This window comes from Garra rufa, chromosome 4 (genome assembly GCF_049309525.1).
Source record: "Garra rufa chromosome 4, GarRuf1.0, whole genome shotgun sequence".
NCBI classification, from domain to species: Eukaryota; Metazoa; Chordata; class Actinopteri; order Cypriniformes; family Cyprinidae; genus Garra; species Garra rufa.
In genome coordinates this window covers 39,442,105-39,469,816 of record NC_133364.1, presented here as the reverse complement: position 1 = coordinate 39,469,816, position 27,712 = coordinate 39,442,105, and the positions used below count along the sequence as shown (strand labels likewise).

The 27,712-nt window shown below is 35.6% G+C and overlaps 1 protein-coding gene and 1 pseudogene across 1 annotated transcript in view; one reads left to right on the top strand and one right to left on the bottom strand.

Annotated features, from left to right (window-relative positions):
- LOC141332940 (uncharacterized) overlaps nt 1-27,712 on the top strand; it is a 470,295-nt pseudogene that overhangs the window by 200,407 nt on the left and 242,176 nt on the right.
- LOC141333350 (NACHT, LRR and PYD domains-containing protein 3-like) overlaps nt 18,561-27,712 on the bottom strand; it is a 167,918-nt gene continuing 158,766 nt past the window's right edge. The window contains exon 8 of the mRNA XM_073838334.1: nt 18,561-19,272. Coding sequence (XP_073694435.1) covers nt 18,722-19,272 — 551 coding nt within the window. The 3' untranslated portion in view covers nt 18,561-18,721. The remainder of the gene's footprint in view (nt 19,273-27,712) is intronic.

Sequence of the window (27,712 nt, the reverse complement as noted above, 5' to 3'; positions counted from 1 at the left end):
AAATCCGTTAAAGGATTGTTAGGCTGCATTATTTAGGTCAACCGGAACCAGGGACACTTCCCAAAACACCTGATGTACTCGTTGCATCAGAAGAAGAATGCCATCTACGCTAATACTAGTATCTTTCCTTCTTATTCCGAGGTCACCGTAGCCACCGATCATGTATCCAGATCAGACGTTCACTGCAGTCCCCCGGATCCAGTCTGTACCCATCAGCACCTAGAGATATCCTTTACAGCCCTGAATGTCAGCAGAGACCACATCAACTAGATGAGCCCCAGAGACAGATCATCAGTGAAGACCCCATCACCTAGACGGCCACCGACGCAAGACTGCGAAAACCAGATGAGTCCTCTCCAATCTGATTTTGTGGCAACTTGGAACTCTTGCATCTACATTAATATTAGTCTGTTTGTTTCTTATTCCCAGGTCACCATAGCCACCAGATCCAGTCCGTACCCAGATCAGATGGTCACTGCAGTCCCCCGGATCCAGTCCGTACCAAGAGGTGGATAAACACCTACAGCCGAATGTCAGCGGATACCGTGTCAACTAGGTGAGCCCCAGAGACAGATCATCAGTGAAGACCCCATCACCTAGACGGCCACCGACGCAAGACTGCGAAAACCAGATGAGTCCTCTCCAATCTGATTTTGTGGCAACTTGGAACTCTTGCATCTACATTAATATTAGTCTGTTTGTTTCTTATTCCCAGGTCACCATAGCCACCAGATCCAGTCCGTATCCAGATCGGATGGTCACTGCAGTCCCCCGGATCCAGTCCGTACCAAGAGGTGGATAAACACCTACAGCCGAATGTCAGCGGATACCGTGTCAACTAGATGAGCCCCAGGGACAGATCATCAGAAAGAACTCCTACCCTAAACAGCCACCGGCACAAGGCCATGGGAACCAGATGAGTCCTCTCCAATTTGACTTTGCTGCAATATGGAACTTTTGCACTTTTATTGACATTTTATCTTATTATTTTAATACTGTAAGGTTGCTTTGACACAACTTGTATTGTAAAAAGCGCTGTATAAATAAACTTGACTTGATTTGACTTGACATGATTTGACCAGCAGCAGCTGATTGAATAACCAATTCACATCTACCCAATCACCTGCTTGTTTTTTTTTTTATGTTTATTATGGGCCAATTAGGGTCTTCTTTTGTTCAGCAAAAGATATTGAGCAAAAGATCTCGGACTTGAATGGAAAAGTGGATGCTGTGACGTCTGAGCTGAAATCCGTGGCAGCAAAGGTGGTGTGCTTAGAGCGACGTGTGGATCAAGTTGAACAACCGATCAGCCAGATGCAAAGAAGAATGGATGATCTAGAAACCTACATGAGACGGCGCAACTTGAAGTTGATAGGTATTCCGGAGGTGGCTGATGAAAACATCCGTCTTGAAGTCGTCAGGATTTGTCAGGCTGTGCTTCCCAGCGAAAAAGAAAAATGTCCAGAAGTCGTCGATGTTGTACATCGCCTCGGGAAACCACAACCAGGCAGTGCTGGCGGTAGGCCTAGAGCTACCATAATCCAGTTTTCTACGCACACCTACAGAGATGCCATTTGGAAAGCAGACAGAAATTCTTATTTGCGTGACAAAGGTCTGCAGTTTCGGGAGGACTTCTCGAAAGGAGACCGCGAGAGAAGAATAAAGTCATGGCCTGAGGTTCAGAAGGCTCGAGCGGCTGAAAAGACTGCTTATTTTGTTGGAGCCAGAGCTCTGTACAAGGGGAAGGTGAAATTGCTCTCACCAGCTGATTTAAATTTTGGCGCTATTTTTTTTTTTGCTTCGTTCTGTTTGGACTTTGAGCTGTTTGGGGTCATAAGTTACAGGTTTATATAACTAGACAATTTCGCTGACTTTGTTTTAATGGACGAAGCAGAAACTTTAGTGGTATTACCAATGTTATTTTCTCTTTTGAGCAAAGAGAAGCTTATTTGCACTCAAAAGATTTTATAAGGTGCTAAGTCATTTTCTGACCTTTTTGCCAAACTCAGTTTCATATGATCACTTGTTTAAAATAGGTTATAAGTATTTTGTTTTTTCTTGTTTTAGTGTTAGTTGTTTATGTCACTTTCTATTATTTCTTTGAATGCCAGGGGTTTAAGGGAAATGTCAAACGCAAGGCCTTGTTTTTGTTTACTAAGATATTTAATTTTGATTTTGTATTCTTTCAAGAAACTCATTCGATTGCCTCTGATGTAAATTTTTGCCGTTCATAATGGGGCAATGATATCTGGTTGTCTCATGGATCAGAGCGTTCAGCAGGGGTCTCTTGTCTGAAAAATAATTTTGGTGGAGAAGTTTTACATACAGAATGTGATGAAAATGGCCACTTTATATGTTTAATTTTAAAAAATGTTGGTGGAATTTTTTTAGTTGTTAATATTTACGGATATAATAATAAATCTGATAATGACCAGTTATTATTTTTGTTAGAGGAGAGACTTCTTTACTGGCTATCCAAATTTCCTGATGCTTATTTAATTTTAGGAGGTGATTTCAATGTTGTTTTAAATGAATCTATGGATAGATGGCCACCAGGAAGACCCTCAAACTTAAGTTCTAATTTAAAAATGTTTATGAGCAGGTTCGATCTTATTGATGTATGGAGAGAGAGAAATGTAGATGATAATGTGTATACCTGGAGTAATAAGGATGGCTGTAGATGTTCCAGGATAGATTTTTGGCTTGTTTCTAATCATTTTGATAAGAATAATATTCAACTTAATGACCATAAAGCTATTTCGATTAAAATTAAAATTTCTCCAAATGCAAATTGTAATAGGCAGCACTCATATTGGAAAATGAATAGTTCTCTGCTCAAATTAAATGAAGTTAAACAGGAAATGGAAAGACTCATTAATGTTTATTGGGTAAAAGCCAAAAATGAAGGATCGTTTAAATGTAATTGGGAATTATTAAAATTTGAAATTGGAAAATATTTGAGAAAATTTAGTAGTATATTAGCTAAATCGCAGCGTCTTACGGAAGAGAAAATTATCGAAGAGATATTATGTTTATCCAGTATTTCTAATGACGATTTATTGGATGTGCAGAGAGTACGCCTAGTGGAACTACAAAATAAGCTTGATGATATGTATAGAACGCGAGCACAGGGAGCCTTTATTCGATCGAGATGAAGATGGTTAGAGCACGGTGAGCAGATGTCTGCTTAGAGCTAAGTTCAACTCTATTTCTAAAATGAATATTAATGGATCTATTACAGACAACTTTGCCACAATTCTAGTTTTTGTTATAATTATTATTCTAATTTGTACACATCTAAATTTAGTGAGCTTAATATGTCAACCTTTTGTAAGCATTTAGAAAATGTGAATATAATTAGTCTAGAGGATCAAAAATTATGTGATGCTCCAATTACAATTACTGAAATTAAGGATGCGATCGAACGTCTGAAATGTAATAAATCACCAGGTAGTGATGGAATCACTGCTGAATTCTGTAAACAGTTTTCTGAGATTCTTGTCCCATTCCTTTTTGAAGTGTATTCTGAAAGTTTAAAGTGCTCAGAACTTACCACAACTATGATGTAATTTGTTTAATTCCAAAACCCAAAAAAGATTTGCTTCTTATTGATCATTGGAGACCCATTAGTCTTTTAAATAATGATTATAAAATTTTTGCTCTTGTTTTTGCTCAAAGGTTTAAATCAAAACCAATCTGGGTTTATGGGGAAAAGGCATATATTTAATAATATAAGACTTATTTGTGGTCTTATTGACTATTCTGACTTTATTAAAGATGACAGTTTCATATTGTTTTTAGATTTTTTCCAAAGCCTTTGAAACTGTCGAGCATCCTTTTATTTTTTATTGTTTAGAAGGCTTTGGGTTCGGGAGCTATTTCAGGAACGCCATGAAAACTCTTTATGCAGGAGGTAATAGTTCAGTTAAATTAAGTCAAGGCACCACACAAAGATTTGATTTGAAAAGAGGTGTGAGGCAAGGTTGCCCTGTTTCAGTTTACCTTTTTCTTGTTGTTGCCAGGTGTTTAATCATTTTATTAAATCAAGTGATTTAGAAGGTATTCAAGTTGCAGAGTGAAGGGTCTTGATAAGTCAGTTGGCCGATGAAACGGCTCTCTTTTTGAAAAATGCTTGTCAGATTCAGTCGGCAATCAAAATTATTGACATTTTTTCTAGAGCCTCAGGTCTTTGTTTGAATTTGCAGAAATGTGAATTGTTGGCCTTAAAGAGTTGTCATGACAAATCTATTTGTAATATTCCTATTAAGGATGTTTCAATTTATCTAGGTATGGCTATTTCCAAAAGTGAACGGGACAGAATCTCATTAAATTGTAATCCTGTGATAAAAAAAGTAAGAAGTAGATTTAACATTTGGTTACAGATGGATTTATCGTTTAAAGGTTGTGCTCTGTTGGCTAAAGCAGAAGGTATTTCTAGGCTTATGTTGCTTCTTCAATTCATTCAGATAGTAAAATAAATAAGTTAATTGATCAGACAATGTTAAATTTTCTGTGGAAAAATCGTGTGCATTAAATCAAGAAGTCTGTGATAGTTAATTCATATAAAAATGGTGGACTTGATTATTTAGATTTTTCTATCTTAAAGAACACTTTCAAAATTAACTGGTTAAAGTATTTTTTGAAAAACCCTTCCTCTGTGTGGAATATCGTATCCAGTACTGTTTTTGATCAACTCGGTGGTCTCTCATTTTTGTTAATGTGTGATTACAAAATTGAAAAACTTCCTGTTAAATTGTCAGCTTTTCACAGGGAAGAACTTTTGGGGTGGAAGTTAATTTACAAGCACATTTTTTTCTCCGCACCAGTATTATATCTGGAATAATTGTAATATTCTGTATAAACACAAGAGTATATTCATGAAAACTTGGTTTGACAAAGGGATTCTTTCAGTAGGTCAGCTGTTGAACTCTCAGGGGTATCTGATGACTTATGATGAATTTCTTTCTTATTTTGAATTCCCTGTAACCCCAAAAGAATATGCCTCTGTAATTGGTGCTATCTCTTCTAGTATTGTGTCCTCATGTAGAGGTATTTCATACTCTAAATATGCTTCTTTTCTTCACCCTGCTGATACTTTCTGTGGTAGAATTTGTTTTTCATCTAGTGGAAAAAATAATAACAAGGCTATCTATACGTTCATTATTTCAAAAAGAAATTGTTAGTAAACCATGTTATTTTCTATTGGTCTATGTTTATCAGAAATATTGATTGGAGGAAAGTTTGGGTATTACCTAATAAATATCTTATTACAAATAAAATTAAAGACATTTCATTTAAGATACTACACAAGTTCTACCCAGCTAAGCATTATTTAAACAGATTTATTGAAGAAATAGACATAAATTGTTCTTTTTGTACATCACACCCAGAAAGAGTAGCTCATATTTTTGGAACTGTCATACAAAGAGGCTATGGTGGGAGGTTTCTAGATTTATAAATGACAAAGTGTTGTCCAACTACTTCTTATTATATAAACATGTAATTTTTTTTTTTTTTTGAACTATGACAAGAAGCTAGATAATGAGGCTTTCATTATTAATCTTTTGATCATACTTGTTAAGTTTTATATTCATCGCTGTAAATTTAGTAATCAGAAACCTCTTTTTTTTCTGTGGTACTTAATAGTATTTTTTTTATAAATATCTAATTCTTTAAGGAGAGTACAAACAAAAAAGCTATTAAAACTCTGTGTTTGTTTGATTCTTTTAAGTTATCATGATTTAACAAGGCCTGTCATTTATTTATTTATTTATTTTTTATTTTTACAGTGTAGTTTATGTATTTATGTTTATAATACATGTTAGTACTTGTTTTTTTGTATACACCCTTGGCACATTTGTATTTGTATATGTTGTTCAAGCATTAATAAAAAAAAAAAAATTAAGATGCGCAACGCACCGGAAAATATAGATCAGTATTTTAATATAATGTGTAATGATATGCATTTTCATTATATTTTGCAAAATATTTTCATTACCTATATGATGTAAGGTTAGACGTAATCTCGTTGGGGGCACACAGACTCGACATTGTTGTGGTAATCTTTGCGTAATCTTTTCCTTTTGGCACACAAGCATCATTACTGTCACCTGCAGGACAAATTGTGTATTGCACCCGATGCTCGGTTGTGGTAAAAAGGATTCCAGAAACGATTCCAGATTTAGGGAGGCCAGTGGAGTGACCAAGTGTGCTGACGCAGGGGCACTGGTCCCCGCCTAGAACCGCCACTGCTCCCACAGCGGTCTTTTATCAAGAAATAACAGACCACATTCTACATTGGAATTCAACCAAGCCATCATGTAATAAAATAAGTTAGTAATAAGCATATATCATAGCATAAATTGGTGAATTTAGAAGAAATCTACAGATGCAAACAGATGGAGGATAGATACACTCTAAAAAATGTAGTAAATCTGTCTTCATCATTAAGGGAATTAGTGCCGTCAGCGCGAGTCTTGTTCGCTGTGAAGTAGTGACCAGGATTCTTCAAGGTCTTAAAGCCTTCATCGAGCGACTACGTTCAAAATAATTTACACTTTTTGTCCTAAACATACAATCAAGTCAAATACACAGTGTGGGAAGTAGTAGTAAAAAGTAATTTCTTATTTCAATTTATTATTAAATCTCATTTAGATGCGCTGTGTCTGTTGTTATATCGGACACAAATATGGCGGCGAGCATAGCGGAAGTGACGTCTTTGGTACCCTTGAATACCATATAGCATAATTGCGGAATTATCTTCCATGTGTGGGTTGTGCCCCGGTTCGGCTCCAGCGTGGATGAATCTAATGTTTTGGTAGCTGTCAGTCACCACACCACTGTGGATAAAGGGGGGGGGGGGTGAAGTGAGGCCAAGTATGGTGACCCATACAAGGAATTTGTGCTCTGCATTTAACCCATCCAAGTGCACACACACAGTAGTGAACACACACACACACACCGTGAACACACACCCGGAGCAGTGGGCAGCCATTGCTGCGGCGCCCGGGGAGCAGTTGGGGGATCGGTGCCTTGCTCAAGGGACTCACCTCAGTCGTGGTATTGAGGGTGGAGAGAGTGCTGTACATTCACTCCCCCCACCTACAATCCCTGCCGGACCTGAGACTCGAACCTGCAACCTTTCGGTTACAAGTCCGACTCTCTAACCATTAGGCCACGGCTGCCCCAAAGTTAGTAATCACTGTAGTTAGGAATCACAGATTAACAGATTCAAATATATGGCCCAAATAAGAATCTTCATTGGATATTTTCATCTAGGAGTAAGTAACAAGACTAAAACTTTTGTTATAAAAAACTGAGGAAAAACACTACAGGTGTTTAAATCTAACGATCGGTTATTATCTCATATCACATCAAACTAGCAAGGTATTAGTACTGTTATATGTTAACAGCATCAGCATCGCATAACTATGTGTACGTAGTGTGTATGCCTCTTAGTGTTTCTGTTTCTGTACAGTCTAATCTCTGATTGACAGAAAATGCTAATTTCATATCAGTTTTAATTCAAGCAATACGAAAAAGCAAATCATTCTTCCTTAGGACAGGTGTTCTTTAAAATACAAAACTTGTGTAATCCCATGTAGGCTAACTGCAAACAGATGCACATTTAAAACTGGAGTAGGCTAATCTAATTTCAGTCACTTGTGTTTCATAAACACATAAACTTTCTGGATCGCAATCCGCAACCAACAAAATAAGCGTAATTATTTCAGCCGCTGTGAGAAAACGCTATAAAATATTTGGCGTCTGCAGCATTCTCACATGAGATAAAGCTACTAGCGGGATGCCTTCTTTATGTTCACAGACATTACATAATGACGCAGAAAACCGACCCCTACCACTCAATTTAAAAACATTATAACCTAACCATTGTGAATCGGTCTAAAGTAAGGCGATAGTTGTGAACACTGGCTGGATATGTACTTGCTCAGAAATTTGTATTGTATAATTTTTAACCAAAAAAGTTACAGACTGCAGCTTTAATGCATGGCCTTGTGAATTTTTTTTCAGGGATGTTTTGTTTTACAGATTTACCCACTATAATTATGATTACTGATTACTAATTACTAATTAATGTTTACTAATTTTGTTTTTATTGTTCTTTCTTTACAGCGAAGGCAGCATGGATGAAAAATTGTGCTCGGTATGATTTTTGAATCAACCTGTTTTCTACATTTGTCTCATCCTTCAACAGTGTATATATATAGAGAGAGAGAGACAGAGAGAGTTGCAATGTCAGACAGAAAGTACTCTTCCCGTTGGAAAAGAGCAAAACGACTGGAAGAAAAATGTTCAAGTGGTCAAACAGCATTAACAGAATTTACAACAACAGATCACTCTCCTCATTGTCCTCCTTCACTGCCATCCCAAGAACTTGTACAAGAGAAGGGTTCGGACAATCAGAATAGTGCAGATGATGGACAGTTTGATGATTGTCAGTCTCAGAGCAGCAGTAACATTCCACTCAGGCAGTCCATTGTGCAATGGACGAATGAGTTTAAGATCAAACACAATGCTGTAGATTCTTTGTTAAAAATTCTGCTTGAAAATGGACACCCAGACCTGCCAAGGATGGCTAAAACTTTGCTTGCAACCAGCCAAAGTTTTGATTTTGAGATGAAATCTGGCATGCAGTATGTCTACCTTGGCTGCAAAAGCCAGTTCCTGAAACATTTAAAAATGTATTCTTTAGAGTATATTTCTACATTAGATTCCATTGACATTTCCATCAATATTGATGGATTGCCGCTGTTCAAAAGCAGCAAACAGACACTGTGGCCAGTCTTGTGCCAACTGAATTTATCTCCTCCTGTAGTATTTCCATTGGCTTTGTGTTTTGGTTTGTCAAAGCCAACTGATCTTGAATTTCTTGATGATGCAGTTGAAGAGCTTTGCAGCATTTTACAAAATGGACTAGAGACAGACAGTGGGTTGATCAGGATGAAGCTACGTTGTGTGACATGTGATGCCCCAGCCAAAGCTCTTGTAAAGTCCACAAAGCTTTGTTCAGGCTATTATGGTTGTGACAGATGTTCACAAAAAGGTGTGTGGGATGGCTATCGGGTGATCTATCCTGAAATAACCAATCTAACCTTGAGAACTGACAAAACATTTGGAGATCAGACTCACGAGGAGCACCACCTTCCTTCAGTTGTGTCGCCATTTTGCAAGCTCCCAATAAACATGATTGAACAGTTCCCTGCTGATTATATGCACCAGTGTTGCCTTGGGGTAATGCGCAAATTGATCCTCGTGTGGCTGAGGGGACCACTGGGAATCAGATTGTCATCTGGGCATGTTAAGCAGGTCAGTTTACAGCTCCTGAACCTGAAACCATGCATTCCCAATGTGTTTGCAAGGAAACCAAGAGGCTTGGAAGAAATCGACAGATGGAAAGCTACAGAACTGAGACAATTTGCCCTCTACACAGGAAAAATTGTGCTTAAAGGCATTATTTCAGAACAGCTCTATGAGCACTTTTTGGTTTTTAGTGTGGCATTATCTATCCTTGTTTTCCCAAGACTCGTGAAACAGTACAGTCGCAATGCTGAGGAGTTGTTGGTCTACTTCGTTGCACAGGGAAGACATCTGTATGGGGTTTCTTGTTTACAATGTCCACAGTTTGGTACACCTGGCATCAAATGCAAACCTATACGGCAGTCTTGATGAGTGCAGTGCTTTCTCTTTCGAGAATTACTTGCATCAACTGAAAAGATTGGTTCGTTCTGGGCGAAATCCTCTCTCACAAATTGTGAGGCGACTTGGGGAAGAAGACATACAAAGAAAAATACATAAACCAAAAAGGACTGTGGAAACTAAAAAACCGAACAATGTCTTCACTCTTAGTGATCTAAAGTGTTGTGAAGTAGTTGCTTGGTCTGGTGAGACAGAGAATGGGGAGAAGATCTTGCTCTGTCGTGTCTATGATCGACTTGAGCCATTCTTCATGCAGCCATGTGACTCTAGAATGATTGGAGTCCACACAGCCAGAGACTCTCACACTCAGATGAAAACATTATCTGAGAGTCATTTGGGCAGGCAGGCATTTATGACCAAGGCAGACAGTGGTTTAAGGATCCTTGCTACATTCATTCTAAGAAGTTCATAAGCTGTAAAGTTAGTACATGTATTTTTAGGTAATGGTTCATTAATTAAAGGGATAGCTAACACAAAAATTAAAAAGCTGTCATGAATGACTCAATATCATATTATTCCAAACCCATAAGACCTTTGTTCGTCTTCTGAATACAAATTAAGATATTTTTGAGAAAATCTGAGCTCTCTCTGATCCTGCATAGACAGCAAAAAAATCAGAGTGAAATTAACTCTCCTGGGAGTAAATGTGAGACCACACTGTGAGTGTGAAAGTGTTAAAATAAGAAAAATAAGAGTGTTAAAGTAACACTGAAGCGGAGTTAAAGGGGTGGTTCAGCCAAAAGTGAAAATTAACCTGTCTTTTACTCACATTGCAAGCATCCTAGGTGTATGTAACCTTCTTCTCTTAGAAAACTTAGAAAAACTGTGTTTAATATAACTCCAGCTGGATTTGTCTAAGGAAGAAGGTGACATACACCTATGCTTGAAATGTGAGTAAAAGACGGGCTAATTTTCATTTTTGGCTGAACTATCCCTTTAAAGTCAATGATGTAATTATGTGATTAGTTGAGTGATGATTAACAATTTATTAAAGACATTATCTCATTAACCTTAACTGCTTCAGTGTTACTTTAACACTCTTATTTTAACACTCTCACATGTACTCCTCCCAGGAGAGTTCACTCTGAACTCTCTTTTTTGCTGTGCACTACTACAACTACTGTGCTTGAGGCACAGATACCTGAATGTTATGAAGCAACAGAAATACATTTTGTGTGCACAAAAAAAAAAAAAAAAAAAACTATATTTGTTTTCAGAAAGTATGTAATGTCATTACTACATTTCTGTGCTCTGTGCCTTGATAGTGGTAGGAATCTGTCAGGGTTGGATTTCAGCAAAAATATCTTAATTTTTGTTCCAAAGATGAACAAAGGTATTATGCGTTTGGAACAACACAAGGGTGAGTAATTCATGTTTCAATTTTGCTTTAACTAGAAGTGGTGCAAGTGGTATCAACATGGAAATAGCTGAGCTTGAGAACATCAAAACTGATAACTCAGTGATAATTAGAGGACTGACAAACACAACTTGATGAAGATTACACATTTTCCAAATTAGTATGGTCGTATTTGCAGACACCTTTGCATAGATGATCTCAAATTGCCTTACCATAGGGATGTCATTGTAGAGTATGAAAGTTGTTCTGCTCTAGTTGCTCTGAAACCTTTACTAATAATCAGTTGAGATGTTCCCCAGGTACAAGTGTCAACACTTGTTTTATTAATCCCAGAAACTGGTGCCAGTGCCCAACCTAAGGTGCTAATAGGCACAAACTTGGATCTTGCATAAAAAAAAATATCTTGAAGCCAACAGTTTAGTCTGTCAAGCAATCTATTTGCCTATAGGGCAGTTAAGACCATCGCAAAAAGATGCCAAAAAGTCAGAAAGTGTGTTTATATTGACATATAAACACACACATCAACCTCATCACTTTATTTAGCATTCATGTAAACCCTACATTCAGATTCATCAATCGTAATGAATTCAGTCCAATTAAAACAATAGTTGTGCCTGCAAACATAACCAATGTGAAATATGCTAAAGATCTCTGCTTTGATTTCAGTGATTCCTGAGTGGAAAAGCAGAATCACTCAGAAACGGCATGCTATGCCTGAAATCTTTTCACTATGTGACATGGCTGTTAGATTAACAGACAGTCTGAAACACAGTATCAAACATATCATAATACATTGATTACCACAAGTTGAATTTGCAGACCATCAAGGATGCAGTGCAGTTGTGGCCTAATGGTCAGAAAGTCAGACTTATAACCCGAAGGTTGCAGGTTCAAGTCTCAGGTCTGGCATGTATTGTAGGTGATCAGCGCTCTTTTCCACTTTTAATATCACGACTTGAGTTGAGTCCGTTGAGCAAGGCACCAAACCCCCAACTGCTCCCCGGGCACCACAGCAATAGCAATATGGCTGCCCAATGCTCCGGGTGTGTGTTCACTACTGTGAGTGTGCACTTGGACGAGTTAAATGCTGAGCGCAAATTCCAAGTATGGTTCAACATACTTGGCCACATGTCACGTCCCCTTCCCTTTACCCAATTTATCAGCATTTTGAGGTTCAATGTGGTTCTCAGTTCTCAACCTCAAATCAGGTTATTACCAGATTAAACTAGAAGAAAAAAGACAAAACCAAGACTGCTTGTATGTGCTTACTGGGTCTGTGGGAGTTTAATAGGGTGCCTCGTGGGACTATAAACACTCTTAACACATTTCAAAGGCTGATGGAGAAGTTTGTTCATAGTCACACTTATAAGTCAAGTGCACACACGCAAAAACTGCAATGCTGTTTCTTTGGCATAATTTTTTTTAAAGTTCTGCATTATGTTCCTTTCTTGGAAAAACTTCAATATTGACAGAACTTTTATTTTTGGGTAAAGTATAAGATAAGTAAGGGATAATGTACAGGCAGCCGGTAGTTATCGCAGAAATAAGCCCCGACAGTGTGATCAGGATCTTGTATCACACTGAAGGGGTTTATTTCGCGATAACTACAGGCTGCCTATACATTATCCCGCTTATTACACGGCTACTTGCCACATAAGGAAAAAAACTGGACATGAATATGAATGTGAAATCTTTTATTGGCATATTTGTTTAAAATTAACATTTTTATCCTTCCGCGAAACGATATAGTACCACGTGACTAACATTCAAACTATGTACGTTAGTAAGACAATTTAAATAGATTAATGTCGAAATTTTCCATTGTTAATTGTGGTTTTCCAGTGTTTGTCACAAGATGGTGCCAAACGGTAATCTTTGTTGGCACGGAGGGATTTTAAACATACAAGTAGTACCGGCTATGCGTTATTACTTTGGAGCGGTGATTATTTGAAAAGAACGAACCTGCAAATGTCTCAACTGACCAATCAGAATCAAGCATTCAAAAGAGCCGCGTAATAAGAATTTATAAGAACCTATAAGAATTTATAATCCTCTTTCAGGATTATTGCTTGTATAATTGAGATAGAATTGTATAGAATGTAACCTGATGACACTGATGGGATGATAAGGCTTCAACTGAAGTTAGTGGAGTTGACCTAGATGTGTTGTAGGAGGTGGACAAATCTTCCTCTATGTCCAGGTCTTATTCTGCTACACAATGCTGTGTTCCAATTCAACTAGATAAAAACTAGATAAAAAAAGTTTGTAAAGACAAACTTTAGATTCATAGATACTATGGAGAGCTCACAAATTTACTTACTGCACATTCATTGTAGACTGAGACACCTGAAGGACAACAAAAGATTGTAGAAATTTGGTTTTTAAAATCCACCTCTGTCTGGGAGTTAAATCTTAGTCATTGTTGCCATTTGTTTTGGACAGAGTAGTTTTCCATATTGTGTTCACAGGGAACCAGATTTTGCTTTGACTTCCTCGACTAGGTAAGAGGTAAGTAAATCACAATTTTTTTTCAAGAAAAAAATTACAGCTTTCAGCGGTGAGATGTGGAAACCCATTCCTGTGTGTTAAAAAGCTTTGTATTGTACATATCTTAGGTGATCAAAGTGTCTAAGGCTTATTCAGCCTTTACACACCACTCTTAAGCTAAATGCTTTGTAATGTAATGCTTTGTAAAAATTAAGCTAAATATGTGTAATGTAATCTCCACTGTGTGTTTTTTCCCCTGTCCTCCCTTCCATAATAAAGTGAAGAACATAAAGTCTTGCTGTTACACACCCCAGTATCGTAGGTGGTGGTATGCCACCAAGTTGGTTGCAACCCGCCAATAAATCCAGAGGGAGACTTCTATTTTGGTGTGGTGATGTGATGTCATAAGTCTGCACAACTCTCCTGCATCAGTGATTCTACTGAAAAAAGGTTTGTGTTTTTTAATAATTTAAAGAGTTTAAATCAGGGGTCACCAAATTCAGTCCTGGAGGGCCAGTGTCCTACAGAGTTTAGCTCCAACCTTAATCAAACACACCTGAACCAGCTAATCCAGGTCTTAATAGGTATACTTCCAGACAGGTGTGTTGAGGCAAGTTAGAGCTAAACTCTGCAGGACACCGACCCTCCAGGATCAAGTTTGGTGACCCTTGGTTTAAATCAGTACAGCCTATTTAGATATGGAGAACTGTGCAATGAGTTTTATTGTTTATTGAAATGTTATAATGTTTCTGTCACACAGTCACCTGTCTCACCAGCCACAATCACTCATCTACCATTGGATACTACAATTTCCCAGAATCCCTCCTGGTACACACCTGCTGTTATTCCAAGATCACTTGCACCTGCATCCACGTACCTGCACCACATAAAAAGCATACTCACCTCTCACTCAGTGGCTGGTGTCAACAGTGGAACTTATCTGTCTCTGCTCGTCAGTCTGGATCTCTCTTGTCTATGTCAAAAAAAAAGGATCTACTATCAGATAAGACTGTGAACTATGTCTTAGATGTTTCCTGTTGATTGCACCGCCTTACCTGCTGATTTATGTTAGAAGCTCCGGAGTTCTGCTAATAAAAGCTTTGCTATTGACACTTACCTCACCTTTGCCTCTTCTAAGTGTGACAGTTTCTAATAACAGTAATGGACAGTTTTTGTGAGTCAACATGGGTGACAAAAAAGGTGCATCTCATTTTGCTCCTCATGTACTGGAGTAGTTCATAATAAATACACTTTTGGTCATTGGCAATTTTTGGTGGACAAACTTTCATTTTTTTTAAACAGAAAAACAGCTGAAATCCTTGTGACACTATTATAAAGATGGTGTTTATCAAAGAGGAGAGTGAAGACATGAAGAAAGAAGAAGCATTCAGAGTCAAACATGAATATACTGAGGAACAAATAGGTTGGTTTTCATTCTCAAGTCAATCATTTGACCCTTGACATGGATGACATGTCCAGCTCTAGAAAAATAAGTGATACATTTTAAAGAAAATCATATGAGGTTTCAGTCCTGAAGAGTTTAGCTCAAATCCTGATGAAACTCACTTACCTACAATTGTCTAGTAAATCTGAAGATCTTCAGGGTCGGATTTGATGGAACTCTGGTGTAAAATAAACCCATTCTCTTGGGTCAAGTGATAAGGGATTTGATAGCTTTCATGGGCTACAGTGTTTTGTTTTTTTATTCTGTTCTAAAAAAAGAAAACATTTAAAAATGAGAAGAGACTAAAATTACAGAGTATGAGATGAGAAATCTTTCAGTTGCATATCGTGTATAAGATCTAGCATAGATGTAGTTGGTTTGGATGTTTGTTGCCTTGTGCCATAAACTGTATGTACTTGTCTATTTTTATTTATTTAGACCTAATGGTGCTGAAAGAGTCAAGAACTGATCACAACTGAAGAGGAAAGTCAGTATGATGAACATCATGACTTCAACACTGGGGAAAAACCCAGGAAAAAATACTTTTTTGGAAAGTGTTTCAGTCAAAAACATAACCTTACAGTCCACTTGAGAATTCACAGCCCTTTATCTGCCCACAGTGTGGAAAGACACAAGAATTTTACTTTAGGAGTCATGTGAGAATGCACAGCGGAGAGAGTCCTTTCGCCTGCCAACAGTGTGGAAAAGGTTTCCCTAGAAAAAAAAAACCTTTTACGCTGTTGATATGTGAAAGGTTTCTTCTCAGTGTGACTGTACATGTGACACCTTAGGTTTACTTCTGTTGTGAGGCTCTTTCCACACTAATCACACATGAACAGCTTCTCTCCAGTGTGAATTCTCAAGTGGACTTTCAGTCATGCAAATAGTCTTATCATCCACATGAGAATGCACACTGGAAAGAAGCCTTATACCTGCCAACAGTGTGGAAAGAGCTACATACAAAAAGGACACCTTAAGACCCACGTGAAAATTCACACAAGAGAAAGACATCAAGGGTTGTTAACATCTTTTGTCTCGTAATTTTATTCAGAGAGATGATGGCAGCAGTGGCTTGAAGGATGTGTTTGAAAGAGTTGAAGAAGTTGAGATGACTGTTCAATGCCTACAAGAAGTTGCTCCAGTAATGAAAGAGCTCTCTGACATTGCCTTCAGTAACAGGAGAAGCAGACTGGAGATGACAGACTCCCAAACACAACAGCTGCAGTCATGAAGGACAAATCATGACACATTTGAACACAATCTGATGCAGTCAACTTTAAGCATGTGTCCCAGGTCAGCGTCCACACAGTAGTTGTTGGTGTTGTTCAGGCTAATATGGCAGTCATCTTGTGTTGCTCTTCAGTGGTGTATGCAGCAGCATCATGGAAAAACAATAGCTGACTTACTGCTGCCACTGAAGAAAGGAGCTGTTTTAGCAGTTTAGCAGTCCAAAAAATACTTACCTCAAGAGTTTCAATTCTTCAGTTATATTGAGTAAAAAATAATACAAAAGGATCATACAGCATGCAAAAAAAGCTTATCTTACTTGATATGTGTGTCTTGTTTCTAGTCAAAATAGCTAAAAAAAATGTAAGATGCATTTACTAGATAAATTGACAAGATATTTCATCCTGTTTTTAGCAAACTGTATATATGTATGTATATATTTATTTATTGGTATTATTGAGAATGTCGACTTTATATTTATTATTAATAATTATATATTAATTATTATTAAAAATAAATACTAACTTTATTGTACTTTATTGCATATATAATTAAAAGGATTACAGCGATCATAAAATTTCTTAAGTGTTATAATAAAGCAATAACAGAAAAATATTATTCTGCTTATTATTATTATTATTATTGTTAAATACTGACATTTTATTTTACTGTGCAATATGAGTACTACAATAGTAAGAGTTCTTTATTGATTTGTTTACTGGTATATTTAAAATAAAGCAAAAACATATTTTTAATAATAATAATAATAATAATAATAATTAAAATATTGTTATGACACAAATTAACTCTTTAATTTGCAACAATTCTATTGTACTAAAAATAAAATGTATATAATAATAATAATAATAATAATAATAATAATAATAATAATACAGATTTTTGTTGTATTTTTGTTGTAAGCTTTGTAAATAATGCAAATATATAATTCATATTTTAGTTTAATTAATTAAATAGTATAATTTTTATTTTGCAGTGTATGATAGAATTACAGCATTTATAACATTTCTTTATTGTTATAATAAAATGATAAAATAAATTATTATTAATTATTAATATTAAAAACTGACATTTTATTTCAGAGTGCAATATGATTATTGCAATAGTGGTTAATAAAATAAAATGATTATTTTGGCTGTTCTACTTTAAATTATATTAAAAAAAATTATTAGAAAAAAAATCACTCATTTGATTAATCATAAAAATATCAATAATGTATAATATTAATTATAATATGTGTATGTATAAATAATTAAATTTCAACATAAAAAAACTTGGAACACTTTACAATAAGGTTCATTAGTTTACAAGAACTAAGAATGATTAATACTTCTACAGCATTTATTAATCTTAGTTCATGTTAATTTGATCATTTACTAATGCATTATTAAAATCAGTATTTGTGTTTGCTCCCTCTGCTGGCCTGGCGTTACAGATGATAATAATGTTATAACTGCAACAATACTATTGTAACCTAAATGAACATTCATTATTATTATTATTATTATTATTATTATTATTATTATTATTATTATTATTATTATTATTAATTATTGTTGTAATATAAATAAAATGCAATTATTCTTATTTTTTTATTATTAAATATCCCCTCATTTTTTTTTACAGTACAACTGGATTATTGCAATTGCTATATATTTCTTTCTTAGCATTTGTTATATTATTATTACAATTATAATACAATTTTTATAATAAACTAGTATTACATATTAGGGTTATTTTTAATTTTATATAAATGTTTTATTTTATTTCTAATAATGTAATTATATTAAGTTTAAATATACCAATTAAATCAATAACTCTTACTATTTCAGTAATCATAGTGCACTGTAAAATAAATGCAATCATTTCTTGAAATATTTGTTGCAATTTAAATAATAATAACCAAAACAATAATTTTATTTAATTATTAAATACTGACTACGGTGCAATATTGCAATTTAATAAGAGTTATTGCCATTATTGCAATAATAAAGACTTTTTAAATGATTTGTTTATCTGGTATAAAAATAAATAAATAAATAAATAAATAAATAAATAAATAAATAAATAAATAAATAAAAGATCCCATAATAATTAAACATATTTTACAATGCCAGAAGCTGATTTCAGATTTCAGGAATCGATTATATTCATGACACAAACATCAATTAAAATCTGAAGTTGATTTGTGATAGTGTTTATTATTTATGAGCAGAAACAACAGAATAACATCCTAATAGTAATAATAATAATAGTGCTAAGATGATTGATGAGACACTAGAATAAAACCCAAATGTAGACACACACTGATCTGACTGTCTATATGAGGATTGATCACACATTTATTCTGTTATTTGAGTGACAGAAGTTGAGCTGCAGTATTAATGTGATGAAGAGACTCATCTCACTGTTACTGATTCATCAGCAGCTCAAAGCATTATGGGTACAATCTCTCATCAGTCTGTTCTCATTCAGCAACACAGTGAAACTGATCCATAATCCCCAAACCCAAACCCAGGATAGAGCGTCTGATTGAATGTGGTGTGTTCTGTGTGGATGAGGCTCATTGTGTCAGAGACGCTGTAGAAGGACAGACTTCCTGCTCCGTGATCCACATACACTCCTACTCTATAGACACCATTCACTCCTGTTCTACTGATGATGATGGGCTTCACAGTGAGATCAGTCTTTATTTCTTTGTGTCTGAATGAGTAACTGTCAGGAGAGCAGATCAAACTCCAGGACTGATCATTATGTCCAAACCAACACTCAAGACCCGATCCCTTCCTGCTGATGCTCTTATATGACACTGATATATACACATATCCTCCTCTGCACTCAATCTCCCAGTAATAGCGTCCACACACACTCTCTCTACACAACACCTGATACACACGATCAAATCTGTCTGGATGATCAGGATACGACTGTTCCTCTTCCACACATGTCACTGTTCTGTTGTCCTCAGACAGACTGAGTTTAGTGTTTGCTGTGTTTGGATCCAGTGTGAGAAAACAGGCATCTGAACACAAGAACAGAGACATTTACAACAACAATCACTACAGCTGTGTGTGTGTTTATATTTGTACTCTACAGTGTATCTCTGAGAGTTGAGTATATTATACACAAGTGTAAGTTTAGAGGCTGCTGATTGGCTCGATCGGTAATCTGGGAGAATGGCCAAAACAAGATGGCGTCGGTGGGCGGGGCTTCAATCCGCTTCAGTGCACAGTATCTTATAACAAGTTAATGCAGTTTGCAATATTCTTTCAACATTAACAATAATTGATCAACTGTAAATTAAACATATGAATGTATAGCAAACATATAAGTAAACCTATACCGTTAATATAATAAACTATGACTAAAGATGACATTTCTTGAAACCTGTTACGAGTCAGACTGAGAAATAACTGGAATTAAGATTGTAAACCGAACCACACATTTAACTACTAGACTTTATGATAATTATATATCAAATACATATTAATATTAGTATTTATTTTCATATTATTTTTACAATTCGGCTTCTATTATAATGGTGGTGGTTTAATCAGAGGTCAGTTTCCTGTTTGGACAGGATGCAGCTGAAGTGAAGACATCTGTTCTGTGGACCTGTTAGTTTGAAGCATAGACTGTAATGTGAAAGGTAAGTTATACTGTTGTTTAATCGAGTTTTTCAAAAGTTTACGGCTCACTTTGGCTTGTTTGTGCATGTTTTGTAAGCGTATCAGAGCTGGTTTTTACCGTCTTAAAGCAGCTAGCGCGTGATGCTAATGGTGCTAGCGAATTACTGATTGAATACAGTCAGACGAGAATCGGCCATTTTTGTCACCTTTAACTTGCTTTCATTTGCATAGCTGTAATAACAATCTGCTGGGCTCAAAGAGATATATATAATAAACAAAGAGATCAGGATGCGCACGTTTTACTCCTGAATTGTAACTTGCACTATCAGCCAAAAGTTCTTAGTTTAAGTCTCTTCTGCATTTATTTCATCCAAAATACTGAATGATCTCAAATGAAATGCAGTGGTCAGTATTATTGAGGGTATTTTTCTATAAAAGCAGACAAATCAAATAATGACGGAGGTGAAAAGACGAAGAAGAAAACTCAAACCAGTTGAGGAGGCCATACAGTTTGCAATTGTGAAGAAGGACAAACATGGGCTTGAGGGCAGATTCATCCGTGAGTATAAAGCTGAGTTAAATGTTCTGATTGATTATAGTTATAGCGTTAGTTCACTTCAAATGGGTGTCCTCCAGTAATATGACCACTACACAAAATGCAGTTCACCAAGACAGATTCCCATTCTCTACTGACTTCCATGGTATTTATTTCCATGCTGTGGATGTCAGTGGGGACCAGCGTTTGATGGGGAGTAGATCACAACTATTTTTACCTTTAAAGAACAGATTTCAGAATTGCAAAAGTAAACAAAGATTGGCACAGTTGTTTGAGATTGAATTGTGCTGAAATCCACAGATAAGTGAGTCATGATCAGCTCCAGAACAGCGAACACAAGCACTGTGTCACCATAGTCTCTCTCATGCACAGAAATGCTGGAACTAGTTATTCCTGAGATACTGAGTTACCATTGTCCCGGTAATAACTAGTGTCCTCATCAACCAAACTAACAACACACTGAGATTGTTCAGTCAAGTCAAACATCATTTACAACTTCTCCTCCGCCAAAACACGGACGTGATTGCAGACTCCATTCAGAAAAATGGGATTTACTACAGCGCTGAACGAAACAATTCTTCCATTTTGGGATGAATAAATCAAAAGTTGGTCTGTCACTTAATTCAAACATGGACTAGTGTCTGTGAATATTAAAATGCAAAAGAGCGTTTCAATATGAACCCTGCATGTTTGGTTTGTCTCTGTATGTATGAATGGCAGAGACACAGTTTTGTTTACTACACTGAAGCCTTTGTATCTCACATGAACAGATACACTTTAAAAACACAATTTCTGAAAAAAGAAAAAGATTGTAGAGCCCTATTTTTTTTTTTTAAATGAACTTTGTGCTTTTGTTTGTATATCATCATGTTAAAATACAAGCAAGATTATGAAGTCATTTTTAAATAAGTATTGTTTTACATTAACAACTGATTGTCTATATATTCATTAAATATATTTCTCACTTTCTGTTGGATTAAAACAGTTTTTCTAGCTCTTAGAGAAAGTGTAAGTAAAACATGTTTCTTATTTTCAGATAAGTCTTAAGAGGCAGCTGCCATCAGACAATGATTGTGGTGTGGACACTGTGGGACTAGATGAGGGAAATACAGCAATAACACAGTAAACACCTTGATCATATTATTGACACTCACTGGTTGAAAATGAGTCTGTGTATGTTTTGATCATTTCAGGGATCAACTGATGAAAGGGGCGTCCTGTGATCGTCCACACGTCTAACACACATTTTGAACCAAAAAAACCTAAAAATCAAGCTGAAATCTTTTTCTTTTTTTCTGAACAAACGATTAAACGATTTCTTGTTTCTGTTTATTTCATGTCAAACTGAAAAACAAATGTCAAAACCTACATGGACCACAATGTGTTCTGCTCTTGAGTTTCTTGTTCACAAAAAGCTTCTTTCTTGTTTTTTTATTTGTTATGTGTATTTCCTGAGTTCAGTTGTCAGCTGTCAGTGATCTTCAGTGTTAATGGACTCCAGTATTTGTGCAGCCACTGAACGACTGGAAAAGGATCATTTCCAAATCTTTTGTCTTTAGAAGAATGTTTGTGTTCTTTTATCTTTAGGTGTCTCCTGAGCAGAACCAGTTATCATTGGAGGATCAACACAGTGTCGAGAAGAATATGATGAAGGTCATAAAAGTGTTGCTTCATTTTAGAAAATGTTGTTTTTGTGTAGTAAGAAATCTCCACATCATTGTTCATTTTGATTTAGTTGAAGTCTTAGACTTTAGACTAAAATGACTAGCTTTAGTCATATTTGTCACCTGACTTTTTTAGTATTAGTCTAGTTTTGTAAATATAATATATATATATAATACTCTGTATATGTTTCCAGAGAAAACATTTATTAACATGTTAATATGAATGATATTAAGGTTTTGCAATATAGACAAATTTAACCTCTGTGACACATAACATACCTTTTTATTAAAATAAAAAAATATGAGAATTTGATCCTCTTTTGAATGGAAACCAATCTAAATAATATGCTTTCTTTATAACAACTTGAACACAGCATCCTTCATTTAAGCAGACATTTGAATCTTTCTTAGGGCTACTGAAGTGATTCATTTAAAAGCAGTCAGTGTTTTTCTGTCTTTCATTGATTCATTAATAATAAGGACACAGTCTACAATAACTAAATTAAGCTGCTGTCTCTTTAAAACTGACTGCATGGTTTGACTAAAGACATGATCGGCTGTGTTTACATGCACACTCCTCAAAGCAGACTATTGCACATCATTTTGTGTGTATTTCTGCATTGAGACGCAAAAGAGAAATCAATTAAATCACCTCCCTAACATGTTCGTCTCATTTATATTCATTAAAGAGATGGTTTTATCAATTAAAAAGAGTTTTATTTTGTCATAGTCTCATTTTCATCAAAGAAATGACCATTGCTCCACCTCCGTCACTGTTTTCTGATTTCAGAACAGTTTACACTTAGAACAATCTAGAAATGTTAATTTTCATCACTCAAAATTTGAAATAATATTAGATTAGATTAGACATGTTATACTAAATATTTGACAAAATATCCAAGGCATTTCAATAAGAACTTTTTTTTTTTAAACATTGTGATCAAAATTAGAGAACAATAATGACTGTAGCACAAGAGAAGATTACAACTAAATTTCTGGAGGCCATTTTGCCAAACATAATGTTTCCGATCTGACCCAAATAAATGAAATCTTCTCATTAGTGTGTGCTTTCAGTCTGAATTCTCTTAAACATGCTGCAGAAAAGCAATTCCAGCTGCAGTGTTGAACCCATTCTTTATTGAGAGTCTCAGCATTGTCTTGTATTCATTGTAAAGATGCAATATTAAACAAATAAATAAATAAATAAAAATAAATAAATAAATAAAATCACAGATTTTGAATGATTGATTTCTCTTGCAGTGAAAATTAAAGTAATGCTGCCAGATAAATTGGGTTTGTCATATAATTAGTTTCAAGTGAAGGATTAACACTTGTCATATATGTTAGGTCATTTTGATCAGAGTTCTTTAAATATATATATATATATATATATATATATATATATATATATTTAATAATATCTACTGTCATTTATAATGCAATTAATTAATAAAATGTACTTAAACTGCCCTTTCACTCCTGTTAGGATAATCATACGGGTTTGGAACAACATTGACTATGTTTACATGGGCACAAATAATGCGATTATTTCCAATAATCAGAGTAAGGACTTAATCGCAATATGATGTTTACATGTCAAGAGCAAACCTCTTCCCTCCGGTTTACATGGAATTTCCATTATTCCTATTATTCATATTGTCCGTCAATGAATTGCATTATGTTAATCGCGCAAAGTCAACAACATAAACTCAGTTTCCTGAGCTCCCTAAAAGTATCGCCTTCTTCGCCGTCATCGTTTCTAATCTGCAGGCATGCGCTGCACCAGAATATTTTCTCTAACGGGGTTAACGGGGGGCTAGTCCAATATGTGGGGGTGAAAATAATCAATATTCGAGACGTAAAAGTTACTTAATGAAGAAATAGGCTTTTTAAAGAAAAGCCTACACACCACATTTAACAGAAGTATAATTCAAATTTTATTTAAAACGGTCTTTTAAATTATATTTAAAACTGACACGAACAAAAAAATATATATATATAGAGACAAACTTAAAACAAGCCCTGCATTCCAGCCCGAGCCTGACGGGCATCAGCGCATTTTTTTTTAGGAGTTCCACAAATCCGCAATCGAGTGCACATAAAAGGCTAACGCATTTGCCTCACGATTGCCTAAAGATTCCTATTCCTGAACAATAGAGCCCTTTTTTTTATAGAAAAAGCACATCAATTTGTTGATATTTTTTGAGGGCGCACAAATATACATAAATTCTTTACAGTTGCGAATTACTCTTACCTTTACATGCAAAAAAGTCAGCGTATTTTAAGATGTTTGCAATGCAAGTGATCACGCTTGCTACTTCATGTCCAGTAAAGCGCGCGTTAGCCTCCACTGTCCGCACAGACGATAGAATATGAGTCTAACAGCGCACATACAGGTTAAACGTTTAAAACTAACATTTTGATGCTTGAACTCTTTAATATCTATAGATTTTTTTTAGGCAAGTCGTGATGATTTAAGAAAGCTAAATTGATCAAGCATTTGAACTCACCGTCTGCCGCTGGTCGCTTCTTAAAAAAAAAAAACTTTGCCTATATTTAACGGGAAAAAATGCTTTAAACGTTTTTTCTAAATTAACTTAAAAAAAACTGAAACTAAATATAATTACATTGTCATTTGGCCTATATACAAAACTGAAGTATTTTAATAGCTAAAAAAATGGTAGTATACACTGTTTTGGGAGAAGTGTCCAAAAAGACGATCTTGGGTCGGAGTCTGGACAGTCTCTTACCAAGAATTCTGCCAAGAGCTGGGCTAGATTTTAGGCCTATTCAGGGCTCTATGCACAAAACAACGAAAAAAACCTGTTACATGCAAAGGAAAGACTTCAAAGCTGGACAGCACCATGCGCTCCGTGAGACTGGGTTGTGCGCTCAACATTAACACAATTCATATGAATGCGTAATTCAACAGTGTATACTTTACACTTATATTAAAAATTAAATGAATGGCACGTCTCAATCTTGGTGATGATGTAATGGATTAAATGTAGCCTAATGCACGAAACTGCGCTCACATGACGCGTGTGAAAGAATACTGTGACAAACAGCACGGGACAGCAGCACTCCTCTATCTCAGCTGGTTGGGGGGCTAATCCAAGATATTCAAAATTCTAATGGGGCTATAGCCCCTTAGCCCCTTTGTAGAGCAGTCCCTGTCTGCAAGTGCGTGGCACGTCATTTGTGTAAGTCAGGAGTGCATGCGCACTCTGGTCAAAGCGGCAATACTGCGATTAAGGTGTTTACATGCCGGTATACTTCGATTAAAATCGGCGTACGCCACCTATGTTAATACGATTATGCTTGCTGCGATTATGAGCTTAATCGCATTATTATAATCGAAGTATTGCGTTTACATGGTGAAAAGTTTAATTGCAAAATTGCCAAAATCTCATTATAATCGCATTAAGAGGGTCCATGTAAACGCTCTCAATGAGACAACATGAACAGTCCCTTAAGCTGAAAGCTGAATCTCTACACATTTCATTAGTTACTGGCTCTTGAGAGTTAATCGTATACTATTTAATACCCGTTTAATGCCATCTTCACATCATCATGTGCTGCCCTTAAAAGGTTTTTACATTTTTGCAGTTTTGAGTGGTTTATGTTCTTGCATTTCAATGAGGCCAGAACATTTATTTTATTTTTTGTTTTGTTTTGTAAGATTACACAAGTCTTTTACTGTCAATATTTTGAAGTTTATGGGGATCACTTTTCTCCCTAAAGACGCAGCCTACCTCTCTCATTCAGCATGAATCCAATTAAAGGTGTCCATATACGTGATGTATTTGAATGATAAACTATTATTTAAACCAGGATTTATACGTAACACACTTAAAAACATCCTCCTCACGTGAGCAAAGATGTGTTTGTCCCGAGCACAGGCTGAACGACACGAATAAAATAGCCTTTTCTTTCATTTTTGGTCATACTTACAGTAAAGGCATAATTCGATACTACAAAGTCCAAAAGATTGAAGTGTCAACAATATTAGCAAAGAGTTTGAGAATTGGTTTGGGCTGTTAGAACACTGGTCCATTCTTATTTCGCTATGGAACCTGGTCGATTTTTTTTTTTTTTTTGCTAAGAACGAATAGAAATGAAAACATTTTGCCTGTGGCCATGAATTTGAGGCAGTACGTGCTGCATTTACGCTTTTGCAGATTATACAGTTTTCTGTTGCTATGTGGACACATATCTGTTATTTAGCCAAAATATCATATTAGAAAAGATTCAGCAGTACGTGCTGCATTTAGGTTTTTACAAATGCAGAGCACAAATTCGTAGTATGGCCTCACGTCACCTCCTTTCCTTTCCTTTCCTTTCCTTTCCTTTAGTCACTCCTCAACCCTGCATACATTTTGTTCCAACATATAGATAATGATCAAAATCTTGAAATAAATTACTCCCTCAATGTTTGTTTGGTTTTGTTCAAAATGTTGTTTTCATTTCAAAGTAATCAAATAACACAGTGTAATCTGTACAAGTAGTTCAAACTAATATCATTTATAGAATATGTAATGAAATCATATCTGACATATATTGTAAAGCTTCATTGTTAAACACTTCACTTATGTATATGAATTTCTTTGAATCTGTATTGAATTGCAGTTCTGCTTCCTTTAATTCAAATTCGAATTGTAATTCTAGATCCTGTTTTTGACATCAATTCAAATTCAATTCAAATTCAAGAATTGAATTGGAATTAAGGAGTCATTCTCAATTCAATTCTGAATTGTGCACAAGCCTGGCTTACAGATTATTTCCTTGGGCATCAAGTAATTTTCCTAAACAGGCGCAGCTGCATTATTATTATTATTATTCTCATTAACTTTTATTCGATTGTATTGGAAATGGGAATGTTATTTCGGTTATTGTATTTCTCCAAACCGACAATCCACGGTTGTTTAGACCGTTAACTGACAAGATTATTTTAAATTACAATTAAATTACGTGGCTGTGACCCATTAAAATACCCAAATTTGTTTTCAAGGGATTAATATTATAAACACAAAAAGCAGTATGAACAACAGAAGTTGAGGATTCACATGGTCACATCACCTGCAGCGCTTCTGCGAACGGAGAAAAGCATAATAAATATATAAAATAAATAAATAGTCTTATAGGCGAAATATATTTTTTCTAAATAAATTAAAACAAAAGTACGGTGGCCGACAGAGGCCAACGCGCTGCAAACAAGAAAACACATGCAAACAGAAAAAACGACAACAAATTAAGAAAACATCTTCATCAGTTTGACAACACAGGCGCTGCAAATCCTCGCAACGCAAACACAAATACGGAAACGCGCTGCAAATTCTCACAACACAACCAAACTCAGAAACGCGCTGCGAACACACGGAGGCGCTGCGAACACACGAACGCACTGCATATAGCACGGTCCACAACGGAAATGTTTCAGGGGGACCTCAAAAAGTGACGAACCCATCTGGGACCTGATTATTTTTTCAGTGGCTGTTGGTCAGAGCAGAGGTGTTATCGGTGAACTATCGCCTTTTAGTGATAGTCTAGTATCACTTGAAGGTGATAGTGATATAAATAATCAGGTAATATAGTGATATAAATAATCAGGTC